This window comes from Nilaparvata lugens, chromosome 10 (assembly GCF_014356525.2).
Source record: "Nilaparvata lugens isolate BPH chromosome 10, ASM1435652v1, whole genome shotgun sequence".
Lineage (NCBI taxonomy): Eukaryota > Metazoa > Arthropoda > Insecta > Hemiptera > Delphacidae > Nilaparvata > Nilaparvata lugens.
Genome location: NC_052513.1, coordinates 18,336,967 through 18,356,498, shown reverse-complemented (window position 1 = coordinate 18,356,498; position 19,532 = coordinate 18,336,967). Strand labels below are relative to the sequence as shown.

The 19,532-nt window shown below is 34.2% G+C and overlaps 1 protein-coding gene across 4 annotated transcripts; it reads right to left on the bottom strand.

The window, feature by feature from the left end:
• Window positions 1-3,050: 3,050 nt before the first annotated feature.
• Window positions 3,051-18,921, bottom strand: LOC111052354 (ribonuclease P protein subunit p29). Of its 4 annotated transcripts, none has more exons than XM_039436483.1 (6): window positions 18,692-18,878; window positions 18,358-18,452; window positions 16,517-16,662; window positions 10,208-10,434; window positions 6,093-6,277; window positions 3,051-3,321 (listed from the first exon to the last, which is right to left on the bottom strand). In XM_039436483.1, exons 2-6 carry the CDS (start codon window positions 18,365-18,367, stop codon window positions 3,185-3,187), a joined length of 705 nt encoding a protein of 234 aa, XP_039292417.1. In that variant the 5' UTR covers window positions 18,368-18,452; window positions 18,692-18,878; the 3' UTR covers window positions 3,051-3,184. The 4 variants fall into 4 exon arrangements, with proteins under 4 accessions (XP_039292417.1, XP_039292416.1, XP_039292418.1 ...); XM_039436482.1 differs by lacking the exon at window positions 10,208-10,434 and adding an exon at window positions 14,665-14,891 and having other exon boundaries at window positions 3,052-3,321; window positions 18,692-18,921; XM_039436484.1 differs by lacking the exon at window positions 6,093-6,277 and adding an exon at window positions 7,959-8,143 and having other exon boundaries at window positions 3,052-3,321.
• Between the last annotated feature and the right edge of the window lie 611 nt (window positions 18,922-19,532).

Below are 19,532 nucleotides of genomic sequence, written 5' to 3'. Positions count from 1 at the left end.
GAAATGTAGGTACTACTACTATATAGCACACTCAAACTCAAAATACCGCAAATATTTTGAATCTACAGATATATGAATGAGGATGCTACATATTTAGCACCTCTCAAGTTAGTAGAAGTTCTAAACCTTGTGCCAAGTAACTTCTCAGTTGAGCGCTTCAAGATGACAAATCCCTCATGCGTCTCATTTTTATAAATTACAATATTGAAAGATGACAGTCTGCTGGCAAGGAAGCAAAAATGTGATGCCTTGCAACAACGCATGTAACTTGCCTTCAATGAAGTATTGTTCTTTATTACCTTTACTAAATGCAGATTAGTTGCATGCTTCCAGACTCTGAAGTGCAACTTTTCCATCAATAATGAATGATTAGATAAAACTTCTACGATTATTTATTCTATTAACATTGTTTTATTGTATGGTATGATTTAAATAAATTGAAATTGATGGATAGATGGTTTCAGAGGCTTGCTGCTTGTCTTATAACTCACCTTACCTCTTATGATTTAATCCAATAATTAAAATAAAGATGATTTCAGAGGCTTGTTGCTTGTCTTTGAAGTGCCTTGTCTTTTATGATTCAATTGGATTAGAATAATTAGAGGCAAGATGAAAGGGATGTTGAAGGAAAGTAGAGTCTAGAGGCATGCAACTTTTCATTCAACTCGCTTTTCCTCTAATGATTGATTTAAATTGAAATTATAACTGAATCCAAGATATTAGGCAGATTTTGTGGAGGAGGTATACAGGCACACCACTTCACCACTTGTATTACAACTTACCTTACGCAGAATCTTCTTTTGTGGTAGTTATATAAAAATTATTGAATAAAACGTCTTGAAATATATTACTATCCCAACCAATTATTTCTTTGAAAATGTGATATGAACCATAGAAATATAGAAACTACAAACTACAATTATAAATAGAAACTCAAGACTAATATTTATCCTCTTTGGAAAAACTGAGATTTCATCAATAGAGATTTATCATGCTGTAGTAACGGATGCTATAGTGAGGTCCACGTTATAATGACACTGATCAACTTTGGTTTTGCTATCCTTGTCTATCATTCAACAAAGCCGGTGGTATTATCCTTTTCTAGGTCCACAACGATGCCAATTATGTTTTTGACAGTGTAGAAATATAATTAATTAATGCAGAGAATCGGCATCACTATTCTTCCATCTTTATCCACTGCCATTATAACGTGGACCTCACTATAGTTAACTCAATCCGTATATTCATATTCTACAATTAGATAATAAATAATCGGTTGTGATAATTCAAGTCGTGCTATTATAATATTGTTTCTTTCTCCCAGAATCCTTCCAATATTTGTAAACTGGAAAAGGGAATAATGATTATAAATGATAATTAGCATATTCGAAAACCTTCAAACCCTACAAATTTTTTATCAAACTCTGACACCAAGAAATTTTTACACCTTCAAAATAATAGTATTTTTCAAAAATAATTTCCACTATAGACTTCTAGCTCCTCCTGCCCATTACAATTTCAGGTCACCAATAATATACCAAATTCCCCGGTTCAATAATATTTATGGAAAAAGATCTCTGCTCTACATAATACCTTTCCTTTTCAACAAACTACCTGCAAACATAAGAGACTACTCAAAACGGATGTAATGATCTATGTAAAAACAATCCCAACTTGATTTCAACCCAGTGAAATCGAAATGAGAATAAAACACAGTGATAATAGTACTCTAAATTCTGAATAAACAATAAATATTTATTATCATTATTTGAATAATAATTTCTAATAGGCCTGCGTACGATGAATTTTCTTTTTCATCTTTCAAATAGCCTATTCCGCTGGTTTTAAATTATTATATATATGTTGTAAAGTCACTGCCGCCAGCCTGAACGACTAATAATTTAGTAATATTAATATTGTATAAAATACTTCCTACTCTATTCCTTTTAGTTCTTAATTAACTCCTTATTTATCATGCTTATAATAATGTTATTTATTAACTCTATTACTCTTACTTCTGATTATTGTGTTCTTTTTATTCTCTCATTATTATTGTAATTCCTTTTTTTTTCATTTCTTGTATTCACGACAAATAGCCAAATTTTATTTTATTTGTACTTTATTTTAATTTAAAGTTGTGAAAATTTTGTTTTTGATATGGCACCTGCTGAAAAACCCATGGGTTTAGCAGGACCCAACATTGTAAAAAAATTATTTTCCAATAAAAATAAAAAAATCAATGAATTCTATGGATATATTATAAATGCTGAGTATACTATGTGCCGGTTGCACAACAGCCGGTAAAATTTTAACCGTGATTAATTCCACGAGAACCAATCAGAGAAGCCGTCTTTTCAAAAAAGCCTTCTCTGATTGGTTCTCGGGACTCTTTCAGCCTCTTCTTACCTACGGATTACTTTTCTGGGGCACGTCACCGGAAATTATCAGGGTATTCGGAGCACAGAAGAGAAAGATTAGAATAATGCTCAAAAAACCGCCTGGAACTCCATGTAGAGAATTATTCCGATCAACAGGGACGCTCACACTACCTTGCCTGTATAATTGTGGAGTCTGTAGCATTTGGTCTCAAGCATGCATCGACGTGGACAAGAGGTGCTGACCTACACAATTATAACACGCGCTCAAGGAACACCTATCGAATACAACAACATAGGACAGCGTTCTACGAGAAAAATCCAATTCACATGAGCCAAAAAATGATCAAATCCCTGCCGCACCATCTTAAGGACATTGACAATAGAGTGCAGCTCAGGAAAACATTGAAGGACTGGCTGGCTGATAAGTGTTTTTATGACATGAATGACTTTTTGTTGTGATTTTATTTTTGTAACATGTAATTTTATTTTGTAATATGTGACGATTGCCAAATAATTTCATTGTTGTACATGCAAAGAGTAATAAATTCAAATTCAAAAATTAATCACGGTTAAAATTTTACCGGTAGTTGTGCAACCGGGTTTATGCCTCGAAAACCTTACCGATTTTGGTGAACTGAAGGGTGAAGGGTAATAATTAAGTATTAACACAATCTAATAGAATAGATTTTATTCAATATAGACTTAAGACTTACGTACAAAACAAGCATTCATCTCATATAAAAACTGGATCAGAATAAGAACTATGATTAATCAAAAACAAAAGTTTAATGATAGGATTGGAAATACTATAAATCATCGAAAACAGGTATCCTCAGCTTCCTAGCACTCCTTTCGCTTGATCTTAGACAAAAGTATTTGCCTAGGAATTTGAATCTGTAGCCTTCAAGTTTGAGAACAAATTCTGTGGTTCTCTTTGGAATTGCTGAAAATAACAAAGAAATTGTAAGGTTTGATTTCTATTGCAAAAACAATAGAACAATAATAATCTGGACAAGCAATAATAATTAGATTAAGACACTTACTGGTATTCTCAAATTCTTTCAAACTTCAATTTTATTGAATTATTTATGGAAGCTAACAGGATTTTTCCCATAAATTGCATCCATAAAATATTTTTCACTAAAGGTCGATTTTTGTCTCTTATGAAAGAACAATCAATCAGATTTGTTGGAAAGTTTAAATGAAATTACATATTACCCTCGTGAATTAACGTAATAGCATTAAAATAAACTCCATTATTGGATCTTGTTGTATGAGGCCTGTTCAAAAACAGACCAAACATTTTGAAAACTTGTTTTCTCAAGTATGTTTCGGTTCGTGTTTAAAAAATTCTCTAATGAGTGAATATTCTCTATTTTGTAAATAACTGAGTGTTTATTATTATTATTATGGTATTTGGAACATCTAAATTTAAAAGAATGGTTTGTATAAATATTTTTCAACTGAAAATTTTATGGAAATCTAGAAGACATAACAATAGAGAAACAATAGCATAAGTAGATATCCCATGGTATAGGGCGTTTATGTCGCAAACTTTTACTGTTATATCAAGCCTATAGTCTACGTAGTTCTTTCCAGTGAAGCTTTATGATGCTGGTAGTCTCTCATATAGTACCGTTTATACACTCTTACCCGGTCAAAACAGTAAAAATCGACAACAATCGACAGTAATCGGCTTGAGATAACAGTAAACGTTGCGACATAAACGCCCTATACCATGGGATATCTACTTACGCTATTATTTCTCTATGATACTTGGTGAAACTCCAAGAGAAAAATAATGTTCATTTTATTGTAATTAGCATCTTCAAATTTATTTTTTTTTTTAATTATAATTGAACTTTTTAAATACAAGAGATGTCAGATAGTTACAAATGGATAAATTTAAGAACAATAATTGAATGAATATTTTGTTATATTGGAGATAAAATTAATTCGTTTCATAATGAAATCTATTAATTGAAATTGAGGCAATGGAATCTATATTAATTGAAGACTTGTGACAACCACTAAATAACTAGTTTTGATTATACATAATTGTAAAACTCCAGTGTGCTATAAGTGAGGTCCACTTCATGATGGCAGTTGAACATCCGCCATGAAAAAGACTAAGAGATAAGCGGTTTTTGACAATTTCTTAGTCTTTTTCATTCAATATGAATAACTACCACAATATCAACTTCTCAACTACACAAAAAGTATGATGGCAGAGTTTGATTAGCAATGGTATTGCTATCCTTGTCTATCATTCAGCGAAGCGGATAGCGCTTTCTCTTTCTCGAATTTCTCTGTTGCCAGATCGTCTTTTAACAATGTAGAATTGATAATTAATTAACAAAATACTTCATCTTAATTATGGAAATTCATCATGAAATTATTGAAAAATATAATTTCTACCCTAATAAAAAATAATTTATTATTTCAAACGAGAATGAACAGTTAATATTACATCAATAAACCTGTATCAGCTACCGTCTAAAGAAGGCATTGTCAAGACAGAGGATCGGCAACGTTGTTCTCCTATCTTTCTCCACTGCCTTTATAACGTGGACCTCACTATAGTATTTGTTTTTGGTGAAGCTGGTAGTATTTGACGCTGGTAGTATCTCATACTGTGCCATTCTTAAGGTGCGTACAGATATACGCGCCGCGAACATGAGCAATTCACTTTTAATCAGGTGATGCCAAGCTTTTCATATCTGTATCTTACCGTTTCTGTAAAAATACAGATATAATCAGCTGATTAGAAGTGAATTGCTCATGTTCGCGGCGCGTATATCTGTACGCACCTTAAGAGCTTGTTCACATGACAGCGACTTACGCTCGGTTGTCGCGCGGTTAGCAAATCGCTCGATTTTGCCAGTCTCGTACACATGACAGCGATTCATGAGCGATTTGTCCTCGGTTAAGTCTGAGATTACAACCGCCGCGATTCGCCGGCGACTACAAAAACCGAGCGATGCATGTGTACGGCACCATGAGTTTCCCTATACCTGGCAACCGCTCGGTTTGGTCAACCGCGCGACAACCGAACGTGAATCGCTGTCATGTGAACAGGCTCCAACTCTCTCACCCGGCCAAAACAGTCCTAATAATAAACAGTAGCCGGCTTCAGTTAATAATAATCGGCTTGAATTTTGGAACAGAAGACCTATACCATGGGATATCTTATTAAACTATTTATTTAACCTATTCACTAGACTTACATCTTGCAAACACCAATTGTCCTTCTATTGCCATTGAATAATAAATTGTCTACCTGAAAAATTCATTCTAAACAGAATTACTAAGTGTTTATGAAAGGTATGTAGGAAAGTTTACTTCGGACTTGAGATTTCAGAAGATTAATTGATTTTTTGTTCTAGTGCTTACATTGTTATATTGTACATACATTTATATTCTAGTGTTTATATTGCATATTGTTTCTTCTGGTACTAATTAAATTGTCTTAGACATCCATCCTAATTACCTTTTACATTTTTGAACTCTCTTCCAGAGCTCAAGCATTAGCTTTTCTAGGAGAGCCCATTATTTCAATATTAAAATAAAAGAAAACATTCGTTGAATATGTTTTTAAATTAGTTTAGATTATAATTAATTATAACATTATAAGAATGTTTTTGTTTCACTTGTTTGTAAAAAAAAGAATGGCAATAAATTGATTTGATTTGATTTCTCTATGGTGTAACTTACTTCGAACACGATTATCCTTCCCCAAGATTTGGAACACATTTTTGGTCTCCACAGCCACATAGCCTTCTGTGCCAATACATCCCACGTCTCTCGATCTAGTCACAGTGATATAAGCACCAACCAGATCCGCTTTGCAAATATTCGTTGAAATTTCTTCCAATTGTTTAGCGGATTGGCCTGGTGATCTGAAAATTGACAAGGAAAATTTTTGAGAAAAATAGGGTCGTTTGCACAGTCAAAGCTTAAACTGGATTTAGTCAGCAGACGGCTTAAACTCAAAATGAGCCACATTGAACAAGACTTTATTGATTCTTTATTGATTCATACAAGTACATCATCAAAAATCTGGTGTGGTACACTCACACAACTTTCCTTTCTCATTGAACTTTGAGCCCCATTTTTAAACGAGAATAATTTAGGGGAATAACATAATGACGATTGGCGGCAACATATTATTTGAAACTACGATCAGACTTCTGTATATGTGTATAATTATATAAAAATTGTTTTCAGAGTACTTTTTCCCTTGTTGAAATTGTTAAATTCGATGATTTTTTTAAAATTCGTCAAAACAGCTGTTCTACAGATGAAATATCTCGACAATGTGTTCTTTTTATGAATTGCTCTACCTACCTACCTCATGCACGAGAAGGAGGTTACAAAGTCCATTTCTCAAGGATGGGGTGGACCCCCCATCAGTTTCCCAGAAAAGAGACTCATGCCAGTTGATAGAGCTGATAAATAACTATATAGGGTATGAATTTGAAGAGAATCGGTCAAGTCATTTTTGAGAAAATCGTGAAAAACATGGTTTTTTAGTAATTATCCGTCATTTTTCTCAAGAATATTACGGAGCTCCTGCAATTTTCCCACGAATGAGACTCATATCTGTATCTTACCGTTTCTGTAAAAATACAGATATAATCAGCTGATGAAAAGTGAATTGCTCATGTTCGCGGCGCGTATATCTGTACGCACCTTAAGAGCTTTTTCACATGACAGCGACTTACGCTCGGTTGTCGCGCGGTTAGCAAATCGCTCGATTGCCAGTCTCGTACACATGACAGCGATTCATGAGCGGTTTGCCCTCGGTTAAGTCTGAGATTACAACCGCCGCGATTCGCCGGCGACTACTAAAACCGAGCGATGCATGTGTAGGGCACCATGTGTTTCCCTATACCTGGCAACCGCTCGGTTTGACAACCGAACGTAAATCGCTGTCATGTGAACAGACTCTAACTCTCTCACCCGGCCAAAACAGTCCTAATAATAAACAGTAGCCGGCTTCAGTTAACAATAATCGGCTTGAATTTTGGAACAGAAGACCTATACCATGGGATATCTTATTAAACTATTTATTTAACCTATTCACTAGACTTACATCTTGCAAACACCAATTGTCCTTCTATTGCCATTGAATAATAAATTGTCTACCTGAAAAATTCATTCTAAACAGAATTACTAAGTGTTTATGAAAGGTATGTAGGAAAGTTTACTTCGGACTTGAGATTTCAGAAGATTAATTGACTTTTTGTTCTAGTGCTTACATTGTTATATTGTACATACATTTATATTCTAGTGTTTATATTGCATATTGTTTCTTCTGGTACTAATTAAATTGTCTTAGACATCCATCCTAATTACCTTTAACATTTTTGAACTCTCTTCCAGAGCTCAAGCATTAGCTTTTCTGGGAGAGCCCATTATTTCAATATTAAATAAAAGAAAACATTCGTTGAATATGTTTTTAAATTAGTTTAGATTATAATTAATTATAACATTATAAGAATGTTTTTGTTTCACTTGTTTGTAAAAAAAGAATGGCAATAAATTGATTTGATTTGATTTCTCTATGGTGTAACTTACTTCGAACACGATTATCCTTCCCCAAGATTTGGAACACATTTTTGGTTTCCACAGCCACATAGCCTTCTGTGCCAATACATCCCACGTCTCTCGATCTAGTCACAGTGATATAAGCACCAACCAGATCCGCTTTGCAAATATTCGTTGAAATTTCTTCCAATTGTTTAGCAGATTGGCCTGGTAACCTGCAAATTTGAGAAGAAAATACTTGAGAAAAATGTATAATTAGTTGAATAGCACAGTCAATGAAATAGTTTTCACAGATGGAGATTATAACTAGTAGTTCTGTGAACAGTAGACCTCGCGCTCAGTAAGTTACATTGACCTTTAGTTATGTTTTCTCAAAAATTAAAAAATCATTTATCAATTTAAAATGTCTAGGAAAAGTCCTAAATAAACATAGAACTTTCTGTCCTATCGTACCGTGACGTGTCGTTCCGGAATGTGAGTGTGAGCGCTGTAATCAAGTCTGGCTGCCGTCGATACGCCAATCCAATCAACCCATCAGAGAACATTCTGTGTTGACGTGTTGGCGTGAAATCGGTGTGTTGAAATGAACAAAATGAACTAACATAATGCTGATTCCCTACAAACTTCATTTCTCACTTTTCATGATTTTAGAAATCAATTTCTTTCCAATAATATTTGTTGCAATTTATATCATCAGATTAAAAAAGAGAAATGTACAAAAAATATTTCCTATCAATAACTCCAAACTCTGAACTAGAATCATGGCCTCAGCTTATGGAAAGACAAAGTTAGTAGACAACTGTCTACTAACGTTGATGGAAAGATACATTTTCAAGATGTTCGATGTTTTTGAACGGGTAGTATTATTGACCGAGCGAAGTGAGGTCTAAGATTCAAGACGACAGTTTGGCATTTCTCTTAATGTTTAAATGTTTGAATGTTCAAATGTTTTTATGTTGCGCATTTACGGCGAAACGCGGCAATAGATTTTCATGAAATTTGACAGGTATGTTCCTTTTTTAATTTCGCGTCGACGTATATACAAGGTTTTCGGAAATTTTGCATTTTAAGGATAATATAAAAGGAAGAAGGAGCCTCCTTCATACGCCAATATTAGAGTAAAAATCAGACTAGAATTATTCATCATAAATCAGCTGACAAGTGATTACACAGATGTGTAGAGAAGCCAGTCTATTGCTGTTTTTCCATAAGGTCTATAGTTTCAATCAGGTACTTGTGGATCAGAATACTGCGTGAGGTCTACTGTTCACAGAACTACTAGTATAGTGATATCAGAGTGTGGAGGAATTCCTTATCTTTTCATATTATCCTTAAATGCAAAATTTCAAAAAAGGAATATTCCTGCCAAATCTCATCGAATTCTATCAACGCGTTTGGCCGTAATCGCGTTATATACAGACAGACAAAAGAAAATCCGAGTCAAAACATAGACCTCACTACGTTCGGTCAAAAATGTTCTTCAGTAAGTTCATTTGGATAAAAAAGTTTTTAATAGATAAATATGTATTATTATGAATTGAGACTGTAATACTATGATATATTATTGGAATTATCAATTCATGAAATGTTTATGTTAGTACACGTATAGTGAGGTCCACGTTATAATGGTAGTGGAGAAAGATAGGAGAACAGTGTTGCCGATTCTCTGCCTTGCCACTGCCTTCTATAGAGAGGATAGCTGATACCGGTATATCTGATGTAATAATAACTGTTCATTCTTATTTAAAATGAACAATTATATTATATTCTTCAAGGAAATATAAATTGTTCAATGATTGAATAATAAATTTCATAATAATTGAGATTGGATATTTTGTTGTTCAGTAATATTTCTACATTGATCATTGTGAGGCTAGAAAAGGATAGTGCTATCTGTTTTGTCGAATGATAGACAAGGATATCAACACCAATGTCAATCAAATTTTGTCATTATAACGTGGTTCGTCATCATACGAGTATTGAGATGATACGAGCAAGGCTAGGCACACACCAGCTAGTCAAGACAAGACAAGACACGTTTAGTCACAATACTTCACATAGTTGTTTATAAGACATGTCTAATTGCAATGACTAGTCGGTGTGTGTTGCTTCATAAGCAACTATGTGAAGTATTGTGACTAATCGTGACTAGTCTTGTCTTGACTAACTGCTGTGTGCCCACCCTAAAATTTAATAAATTAATTTATCCAAGAACTTTAGTCCAATAATATATTATAATATTTTATGTACTATTCAACATTCATATTATTATAACATACCCAACATTCTGTAGACTGTTTCCCAGCATCTCCTTAATATAGCTGCACCACATAGAATGAACCGTATGAAAATCTTTGAATTTCAGTCCTTTCTTGGGTAAAACGTGTATTCTACATTTTCTTCTGTATCCATTCGATAGACCAGCACATTTCCTGTCTCTCTCTTTCTGCTGCTTTTGCTCTTCTGTCTCTTTCCGTTTCATCTGCAGTTTCGCTAGAGAGAACGTCTGGAAAAGGAAGAAAAAATAAGAATATTTATTTATCTATTGTAACAAACGACACTGATGTAAAAACATTCGTAGATGAAATTCTAAGGCGATCCTTGTATTATTTTATCTTTGAAATTTAGGTGATAACACAGTTCAAAAAGTTGGTTAGGCTTCCTTTAAGGCTGTTTGGTACACTTCTCTTTATTATTTGAATTGGATAATCTTTTTCAATGTAAGATCATTATAAGAGTGAGAAAAAGTGACAACTGAAGTTTTTAAGTGGTCCAATAAGCGAGTTATGGGTTGTTGAAGTGCTAATTTTTCAGATCCCGTTTTCTTTCCAGATCATAAACGGTTTCGATTATATTATTAGAACTTATCTTAAAAATTCAAAAAATGTATCTTTTTCAAACTAAAACATTTTATTCCCCATATCGTTCATAAATAAAAAAGTACCATTTTTTGTGAATTCGATAACTTGTTTATATTGGCATTAATCGCGAAAAACACATATTAGAACAAAGCCAATGATATACGGAATGTATTAAAAAAACACATGGAAAATTCGAGACCATTTATGATCTGGAAAGAAAACGGAGTTTAGCACTTCAACAACCCATAACTCGCTTATTAGACTACTTAAAAATTTCAGTAGTAACTTTTTCTCACTCCTATAATGATCTTAACAATTATATTTGAAAAGATTATCCAATTTAAATAAAAATGAAAAGGTGTACTGAACAGCCTTAAATGATGGTTCCTTGATCAATTCCGAACAGGGATAGGCTATATTGACACATCATTTTGATGTTCTAAACAATGACATGCATTATTTATTTGCATGAATATTATTGACTGCAAGCCGTTGTTAAAAACATCAAAATAATTTGTTACTCGTCAGTAATCGGCTTGTTAACAAACAATCGACTCGGAATTTGGATCATGATCAACTAATACCATGGGATATCTTCTTATGCTATACCTTCTCTAATATTGTCATGTTTGTAAATTCGCCATAGCTGTCACCTATGGATCTACCGTTCAGTACCAGCATTCCATTATCCTCCATTACTTCCACTAGTTTGCGACCTCGAGTATCACAGGTAGTATCCTTCGACTGTCTTTCACTACTTAGCTGCGACTCCTCTGACAATTCTTCGACGTACTGATTGAGCAACCCAATTCTTGCATTCCAGTCTCCTCCAAGAATTATTTCAGCAGCCGATTCGCCATATCTGATATCCCGCATAAAATCTGTCAATAAGTCCACACATGCATCAGTACTTGCACCAGGTCTCCAGTAGACATTCCGACGATGAGGGAGAAGCCCCGAAATTTCACCTTCAATACCAGCCAATACCTGTTATCATCTAGTATCGTAGTGTCATTATAGTACTTTTTCACAAGTGTAACAAATCCTCCGCTTGGTCTTCCTCTAACATTTATTCTAGTTGCATTTGAAGTGAAACATTATAATCCTCAAACCAAGCCGGTCTATGAAATTCGCTGTTAACAAGATATGTTTCAGAAAAGCAAATGATCGCGTTCTCCGTCAGGCTATTGATTGTTTCCTTAGTAAATTATAGACATTATTAAAACCTCCAATATTCCAGAACAATACCTTCATATCAGACTTCTCATCATTAGCATTTGTAGAACTATTCCTTATAATTTTGTGCGTAGGGCTGCTATTTTCAGATTCATCATTATGCAATATTACTGTCTGGACCTGAGGGACGAAAAAATTGTGTAATATCAGAGTTATTTCGTGATTGATTTGGGGTAGTTTTCCTTATCTGCCTTTGAAGGGTTTCACCTTTCCTCTTCTTTTATTCGACTCCACTTGTAGATTTCCTCCGGATTCCGATTCCATGTAGTGCTCCTGAATCAAATCATCATATCTAACAAACTTCCCATCTATCTCTAAGCCATTCATTCTCATTTTAGCGCTATGATTATTTTTGACTAGTCGTTTTCGAATCTCGTTATGCTCCTTACGTCTTTGTCCTGATTTCCTATCCATATCCTGTGCAACAAAAATTTTCGTGTTTTTCAGCCTACCACAATTCCTCAAAATGCTGGTTTTCTTAAATCCTGAAGTTAGAGAGAAAATATAGGGCGAACACTAGAGTCTGTCTTATTCCCACTCTTCTGACAAAATTCACATCATTTGCATCAACTTTTACCGCTATTGTTTCATTGCATATTTGCAGGATCCGTTCATGACCTGATCTTCATTCTCATCAGAAGGCTCCATTACTCCATAGAACATTAGGTTATTCTCCCTTTTAATATTATTTATTAGGCTATTTTGCTTCTGTAGCTCTTGTCTTAATTTTCCATTTTGTTTACCAAGTTCTTCAATTTTGTTATTTTGTTCCGAAATAATTGATGATAAATTAAGAGAATTTATTTCTTGTTTTATGATATTGCTGTGTTTTTAAGAATTTCGGATTTAAATTCCTCTAGAATACTTTTAATCTATCAGCATTCAACGACATTATAATTGGATTTTTGTTTCCAGAACTCAGAAGTGAAAGTAAACAGTATTCAGTGTATTTAACAGTAAGACTGGCTTAGCTATTCGAATTCTACGGTATCTGAATAAATAAATATATTATATATATATATATATATATATATATATATATATATATTATATATATATATATATATACAGGCAGGACTAACTGAGTTCAGCTATTGCAGAAATCAATGATGATCTATATAGTTGAGGTAGATAACACAGTTGTACTTATCGCTATCAGACGTCCGAAAACCGTTACCTCCACCCGCACCACGTCCTGCTGTTCGAATCCTTCTGCTTGACTTTCAATTCTAACCTAAACTTTTCACAACAATATTTGCTAAGAAATCAGAATATTAACAGTTCGGATTGCCCTGGAAACTTGTACACTGTATCACAAACATATACTTTCCTACTGCTACAAAATTGAAACTCCAAAATCGACATTAACTAGCTATTACAGCAAAACAAAGTGGAGCGTTCACAAGCACAACAGTCCTGCTCAAAGCTTCCAACTCAACTCTCCAAGATGCCCTAATAACCAAATTTAAGGAGCACAAATTAAAAACGGATGTCGATAGGGTGATGATTTCTCACTACAATCCGCTTTATCGTTGTATTAGTGGTTTGGGTGCTGAGGAGGAGTACTTGAACTTCGGGAAAAGCATATGGAAGATGCGTCTCATCAGCCAGCTGAGACTTGCTCAGCCAAACTTTGCAAGAATTCATCACAAGGGGTACACGGCATCTTTCTCAAGTGAGGAAATCTGCTTGCTGTGCAACCAGCGGGCTGATAACAGCTTATGTCACGCTCTCTTTGGATGTCCGACTTTTGATGACAACAGAAGAAAGTACTTGGCGGAGTATCTGCGGGGGAGCCAGGAACTTGACGAACAGTATAAAGAACTATTACACATAGAGACACCAGCCAAGATGGATAAGATTTGTTTTTACTTTTTCAGCTACATAAGATTCAGGAGATTCGTCGACGAGTTGGACTGATATCTGATCTGTTTTTTGTGGCAAGACTGATTAAGGACAAATATGTTTTCAGTTTTCCTATTTTCAAATGATATTCTGTATTTTATATATGTAAACAAACTCAACTCCATTTGTATGTTTAAAAAAACGAAAGCAAATAAAATATTCTATTCTATTCTATACCTTCTCTAATATTATCAGAACTATTTGGAGTTATATCATAGAGAAACAATAGCGTTAGTAGATATCCCATGGTATAGGGCGTTTATGTTGCAACTTTTACTGTTATCTCAAGCCGATTACTGTCGATTTTTACTGTTTTTTTGGAGTGAGAGTGTATAAACGACACAATATAAGAGACTACGAGCAACACACAGCTTCACAAGAAAGAACTACGTGGACTATCGGCTTGAGATAACAGTAAAAGTTGCAACATAAACGTCCTATACCATGGGATATCTACTTACGCTATTGTTTCTCTATGCTTATATTCTCAATATTCACTGTCACGTTTATATTCAAATCCAGCTTTAAGTGGTGCACCCTTTAGTCTACTAGCACTACCTGATTGTGGGTTCGAATCCAGCCGAGGCTTGGACGTTACCAACGCACAAGCTGAAAGCTCATGTGGGAATCATCCGCAATTGAAAATAAATAAATTAATTTATCCAAGAACTTTAGTCAAATAATATATTATAATATTTTATGTACTATTCAACATTCATATTATTATAACATACCCAACATTCTGTAGACTGTGACCAAGCATCTCCTTAATATAGCTGCACCACATAGAATGAACCGTATGAAAATCTTTGAATTTCAGTCCTTTCTTGGGTAAAACGTGTATTCTACATTTTCTTCTGTATCCATTCGATAGACCAGCACATTTCCTGTCTCTTTCTTTCTGCTGCTTTTGCTCTTCTGTCTCTTTCCGTTTCATCTGCAGTTTTGCTAGTGAGAAAGTCTGGAAATGAGAGAAAAATAGAAATATTTATTTATTTATGTAACAAACTACACTGATGTAAAAACATTCGTAGATGAAATGCTAAGGCAATCCCAATATTATTTTTTCTTTCAAATTTAGGTTTTTTTCTTTTTTTTCTCAGAGATTGACAATGGTGTAATAACCGAAACCGGTCTTTCTAAGTATCAATAAATCGGTGGTTTTTGACAATTTCTTAGTCTTTTTCATTCAATCAAATGTAGGTGATAACACAGTTCAAAAAGTTGGTCTTCCTTTATTTTTAAACATAAGATGATGGTTCCTTGATCCATTACGAAATACGATGTAACACAATATTAACACACAATTTCGGTGTTTGAACAACGACATAAATTATTTATTTACGTGAATAACTGACTATATTTTGTTGTTTAAAACATCAAAAAAGTTTTTCAAAATATGAAGTCTGTGGTCTAAATATAAATCTGAAGATGAACCAAATCTTAAAATAATTACTTCCATTATCCATGCACTACCCATGCTAGAGTCGTGGAAGAACGTTTCAGGATAACCAACATGATTTTATGTTAAGTTGGAAACCCTATTTTGGATAATATTAACCATTATGTGTTTGCTGTAACCTTTGTTTCGTTCTGTATTTGGTAATTTTATTGTGTAATAGTTTATTTACCATTTTGTAATTGTTTTTGTTTCTGTATGTATTGTAGCAATTGGCTATATAATATGTATTACTGTCCATGACAAGTAAATATATGAATATAAATCAAAATTCTAAAGGGGGCCAGTTATTTGCTTAGCCTGTTGTAATTTCTCAATTATTGTATTGTTTTTCATTGACACAGTACTACTCTTGTATCAATATTTACCGGCCAGGATAGCCGAGACGACGGTGAAAACAGTGACAATGGAAATATAACTCCCAAGAGTTCTGATTGGACTTTTCACACTCAGCCCGGCCGAGCCAGTATGAATACTCCCATTGCAACGTATAGGAATTATATCTTCATTTTCACTGTCACTCTTGTGTGCGAATCAAGCTTTATGCATTGCACCCTTCAGTCTGCTAGCGCTACCTGATCGTGGGTTCTAATCCCGCTGGTTGGCATGGACGTTTGATCATCTCATCACATCATCCACGCATTTTCTATTACCAACGCACAAGCTGAAAGCTCATGTGGGAATCATCCGCAATTGAAAATAAATAAATCAATGAATGAATGAACATCAATAAATGTGTGACATTTGTATAGGCTATATGTGATTTGTACTTTTATAAATGAAAAATGGGAGAAGCCGTAGTAAAGTTGTTTAGACACTGGATTTGTGAACCAGAGGCCCGGGTTCGAATCCCGACCGGGCAAGATATTTTTCTCAGGTTGCTCTCGTGTTTCGAATGGACACGTTTAACAGTCGGTCCTGGCTGTCTGAAAGCAGTTGTTAGGTTATGTCAGAGGCCCTGAAAAAATGGATCAAGTTTGACCTGAAAGCTCTTACATTGGACCTGAGAGAGCCAGATTACTAATTACTATTATTATTGATAAATACGACTATTTCATGAATATTCAACCACACTCACATAGAAAATTGTTGAATCATAGAATAGATAAAAAGTGAATAAAACTGACCTTATCGAGTTCCTTTCCAACCTCCTGATTGAGAACTGGATTGGAGATAACCTTTTTTACTATCTTTTCAATATCAACATTCTCTGATGGTCCTTCATCTTGGCCAGGTAGAATGTTACCAGGCAGCTTTTTCAAGACTTTCTTTACTGGAAAAATAGAGAGAGTATTAGAACAAGGACTTTTAACCTTCCGGTAGTCGCGCCCTACTCAATCTCACGAGCAGTCGCGTGTTGTATTTTTTACAACATCCTATTTTTTCTATGTGCTATGTACTCTGTTTACTGTCAAAACATATTAATTAATCGTGTAATTAATATTTCCATTTCCTTGGATTATTTTACGCCTATGAGCATTTGCATGATTACCTTTTCGTAGCCCGTGTACCTTACCAAGCAAAGCCAACAATTCTGTGTTATTGGTTCGTTGGCAGTCTCTTCTCCTATCATATGCACTACTCATGCACTGTGGCGACTAAACGGCACCTAAAGACTGAACCATTGCTCGTTTGATACTGCAACTCAGTGGAGTGATGGGGAGAAAGTTTTGAAATGCATAGTTGTCTCATTCACTGACACCATTCAATAGTTTTGTGAAGCAAAAAACTAACACTGTACTTTTTACAACAGCGGGACTGCCGGAAAGTTGATGATTTTACAAAATAATTATATTTTATTCCGAAGTTTTAAGTTTATGTTTAAACTTCAAGTTTATAAAATTTGAACGAATTCAAAATAGGCTATAGTGGACTAGGCTGACAAGTAAAATCATGTTTCAATCAACTTAGTTTTAAGTTTTCCGTTGAAAAGATTCTAATTGACTGCTGTCCATATGGTTATGAGGATTTGTGGTGATGTCTGTGTATTTTCTTAACTGTAATAAGCCAATAACTGTTTTAAAAATGATCATTATATTATATAGAATTTGCTTATTTTTGTCTTCTCTTGTATATATTACGATGTGACTGTGATGACTATTAATGTTTATTGTTATATTTTAGAATTTTTTATTTAATTGTTGACTTTGTCTTGCATTTTTGTTAAAGTGTTCTGACAATAAATGAATCTTGAATCACATAAACGTTGAAATCTTCTGACAAAAACTCTTAAATTATAAAACATTTTGAATATTTTCAGTCCAGCACTCCACCATTGGTTTGAATAAAACAAAATGTGTTTGAATGAGGAGAAAACACAGAACCTGGTGTGCACCTTAAGGCGTGGTCTGTAGGCTCGTGGTGAGGCGGAGGTCAAACTTATGGGTTTTGAGATGGTCCCCCACTCTATCGTGCGAACGACATATTGGCATGCTGTGCAATCGACTGGCCAGGGTGACGTTTTTGATAGGGAAACTGAAGCGATATGTGCCTGCCAACTACTTAATTTCAGCTTACATGGGCTGTTCCATAGCCATATAAGCTATGTAATAGTACTATGAGGTCATGCGGGTAGCTGTGAAAGGATTCTCCATCTTTATAGAGAAGTTCTTCGTGTTATCACGTCATCGCCATTACCTGGAGCACTGCTGGCCAATTTTCAAACGTCTGAGAATACTGACAGTCTATAGCCAGTACATAATAGCAGACAAGACAAGAAATATAGTTATGCTTATAGTTATACTTATCCTTTATCTATGATAATAGCTCCCTACGGCTCCCAAGGAGTGAGGATATTTAAGTATTTCATGGGGTCTGATCATACAGTAAAGCTAACAAAAAGCACACACACGCACACAAACTAAGTGTCTGGGGTACTGGAGTACCCCACGCGAGTACTAGCATGTTATTAATCTTTAGTTTGAATACGGGTAGTTCATAAACTGGAGTAATATAGGATTAACCTTACCCGAAGTCATTTTTTGGTGTTTTTGAAGATTGTTCACACGTCTGAGCTAACTTGAGCTAACTGGGGTAACCAGTTAATTAATTTACTGAGCTAACCTGAAACAAAACATGTTCAATATTATAAACACGGCTTCAAGAGTAAAATAATTGGTACAGGAAATACATAACTCTAGGGTGAATATTTTCTGATGTGCATCAATAGAAAAACAATCTAAAATGAAGCATATTGTTATTAAAAGCATCAAACAAAAAAATTAGTAGCTTGATAATCCTAACTTACAAAGCCAACTCTAGGAAAACACTTTGATTCTATCAAAATTTGATTAGAAACTTACAGTTTTGCATGACAGTCCTTTAGATACAATATAATCAAGTTATATAGTAGCTTATTGATCCAATTTATGATTTTAAACAGTAAAAAACAGTTAAAATCATGCTACAGTATTGTGTTATACAGTGGTGTTATTTTTAAGACACGTGTTGTTTTCATTTATTCATTATTTTATAGGTTAGGTCGATTTCAAGATCTCGACTTCTCGAAACGTCACTTTGATCACTTTGGCTGTGCCAAACCAGTGCTTGCAAAATAACGAACGGCAACGCGCGAATCATTCAAACAGGTTTTAAAATTGATAACTTGAATAATTCAGCTTTCAGCAATCCAAATTATCAGCGATATTGAGAAATTGATACTGAAATGACAGGAGAGAAAGTCTCTTCGAAAATAGAAGTTGATGCATTTTAAATCTTTACTTTTCTACTAGTTCTTATTAAAAATATGTAGCCTAAATTCAGTAAAGTAGTTGGCACCTATGAGTACATAACAATACAATAATTAAGAGATTAGAATAATTATAATAAAAGGCACAGCTCATCCTGAATCCACATGGGAAAATATCAATAAATGTAACTAGTACAGTACATTTCAGAATACTATCTTTTCTGTCTGTGTAAGCCTACCTACACTTTTTTGTAATACCTATTTTAAAAATGAATTAACTATAAGCCTTATACTATCTACTGTGTATACACATCTATCAGGATGAATCTGTGTAGGAAGATGTACCAGAGAAAACTTAATAATAAAAACGTAATAATTATTACGATTGTTTTATTCCATGGTATATGTACTCAATGAAAAAATGTAGCTACCTACAAAGGTGAATGCAGTATGAG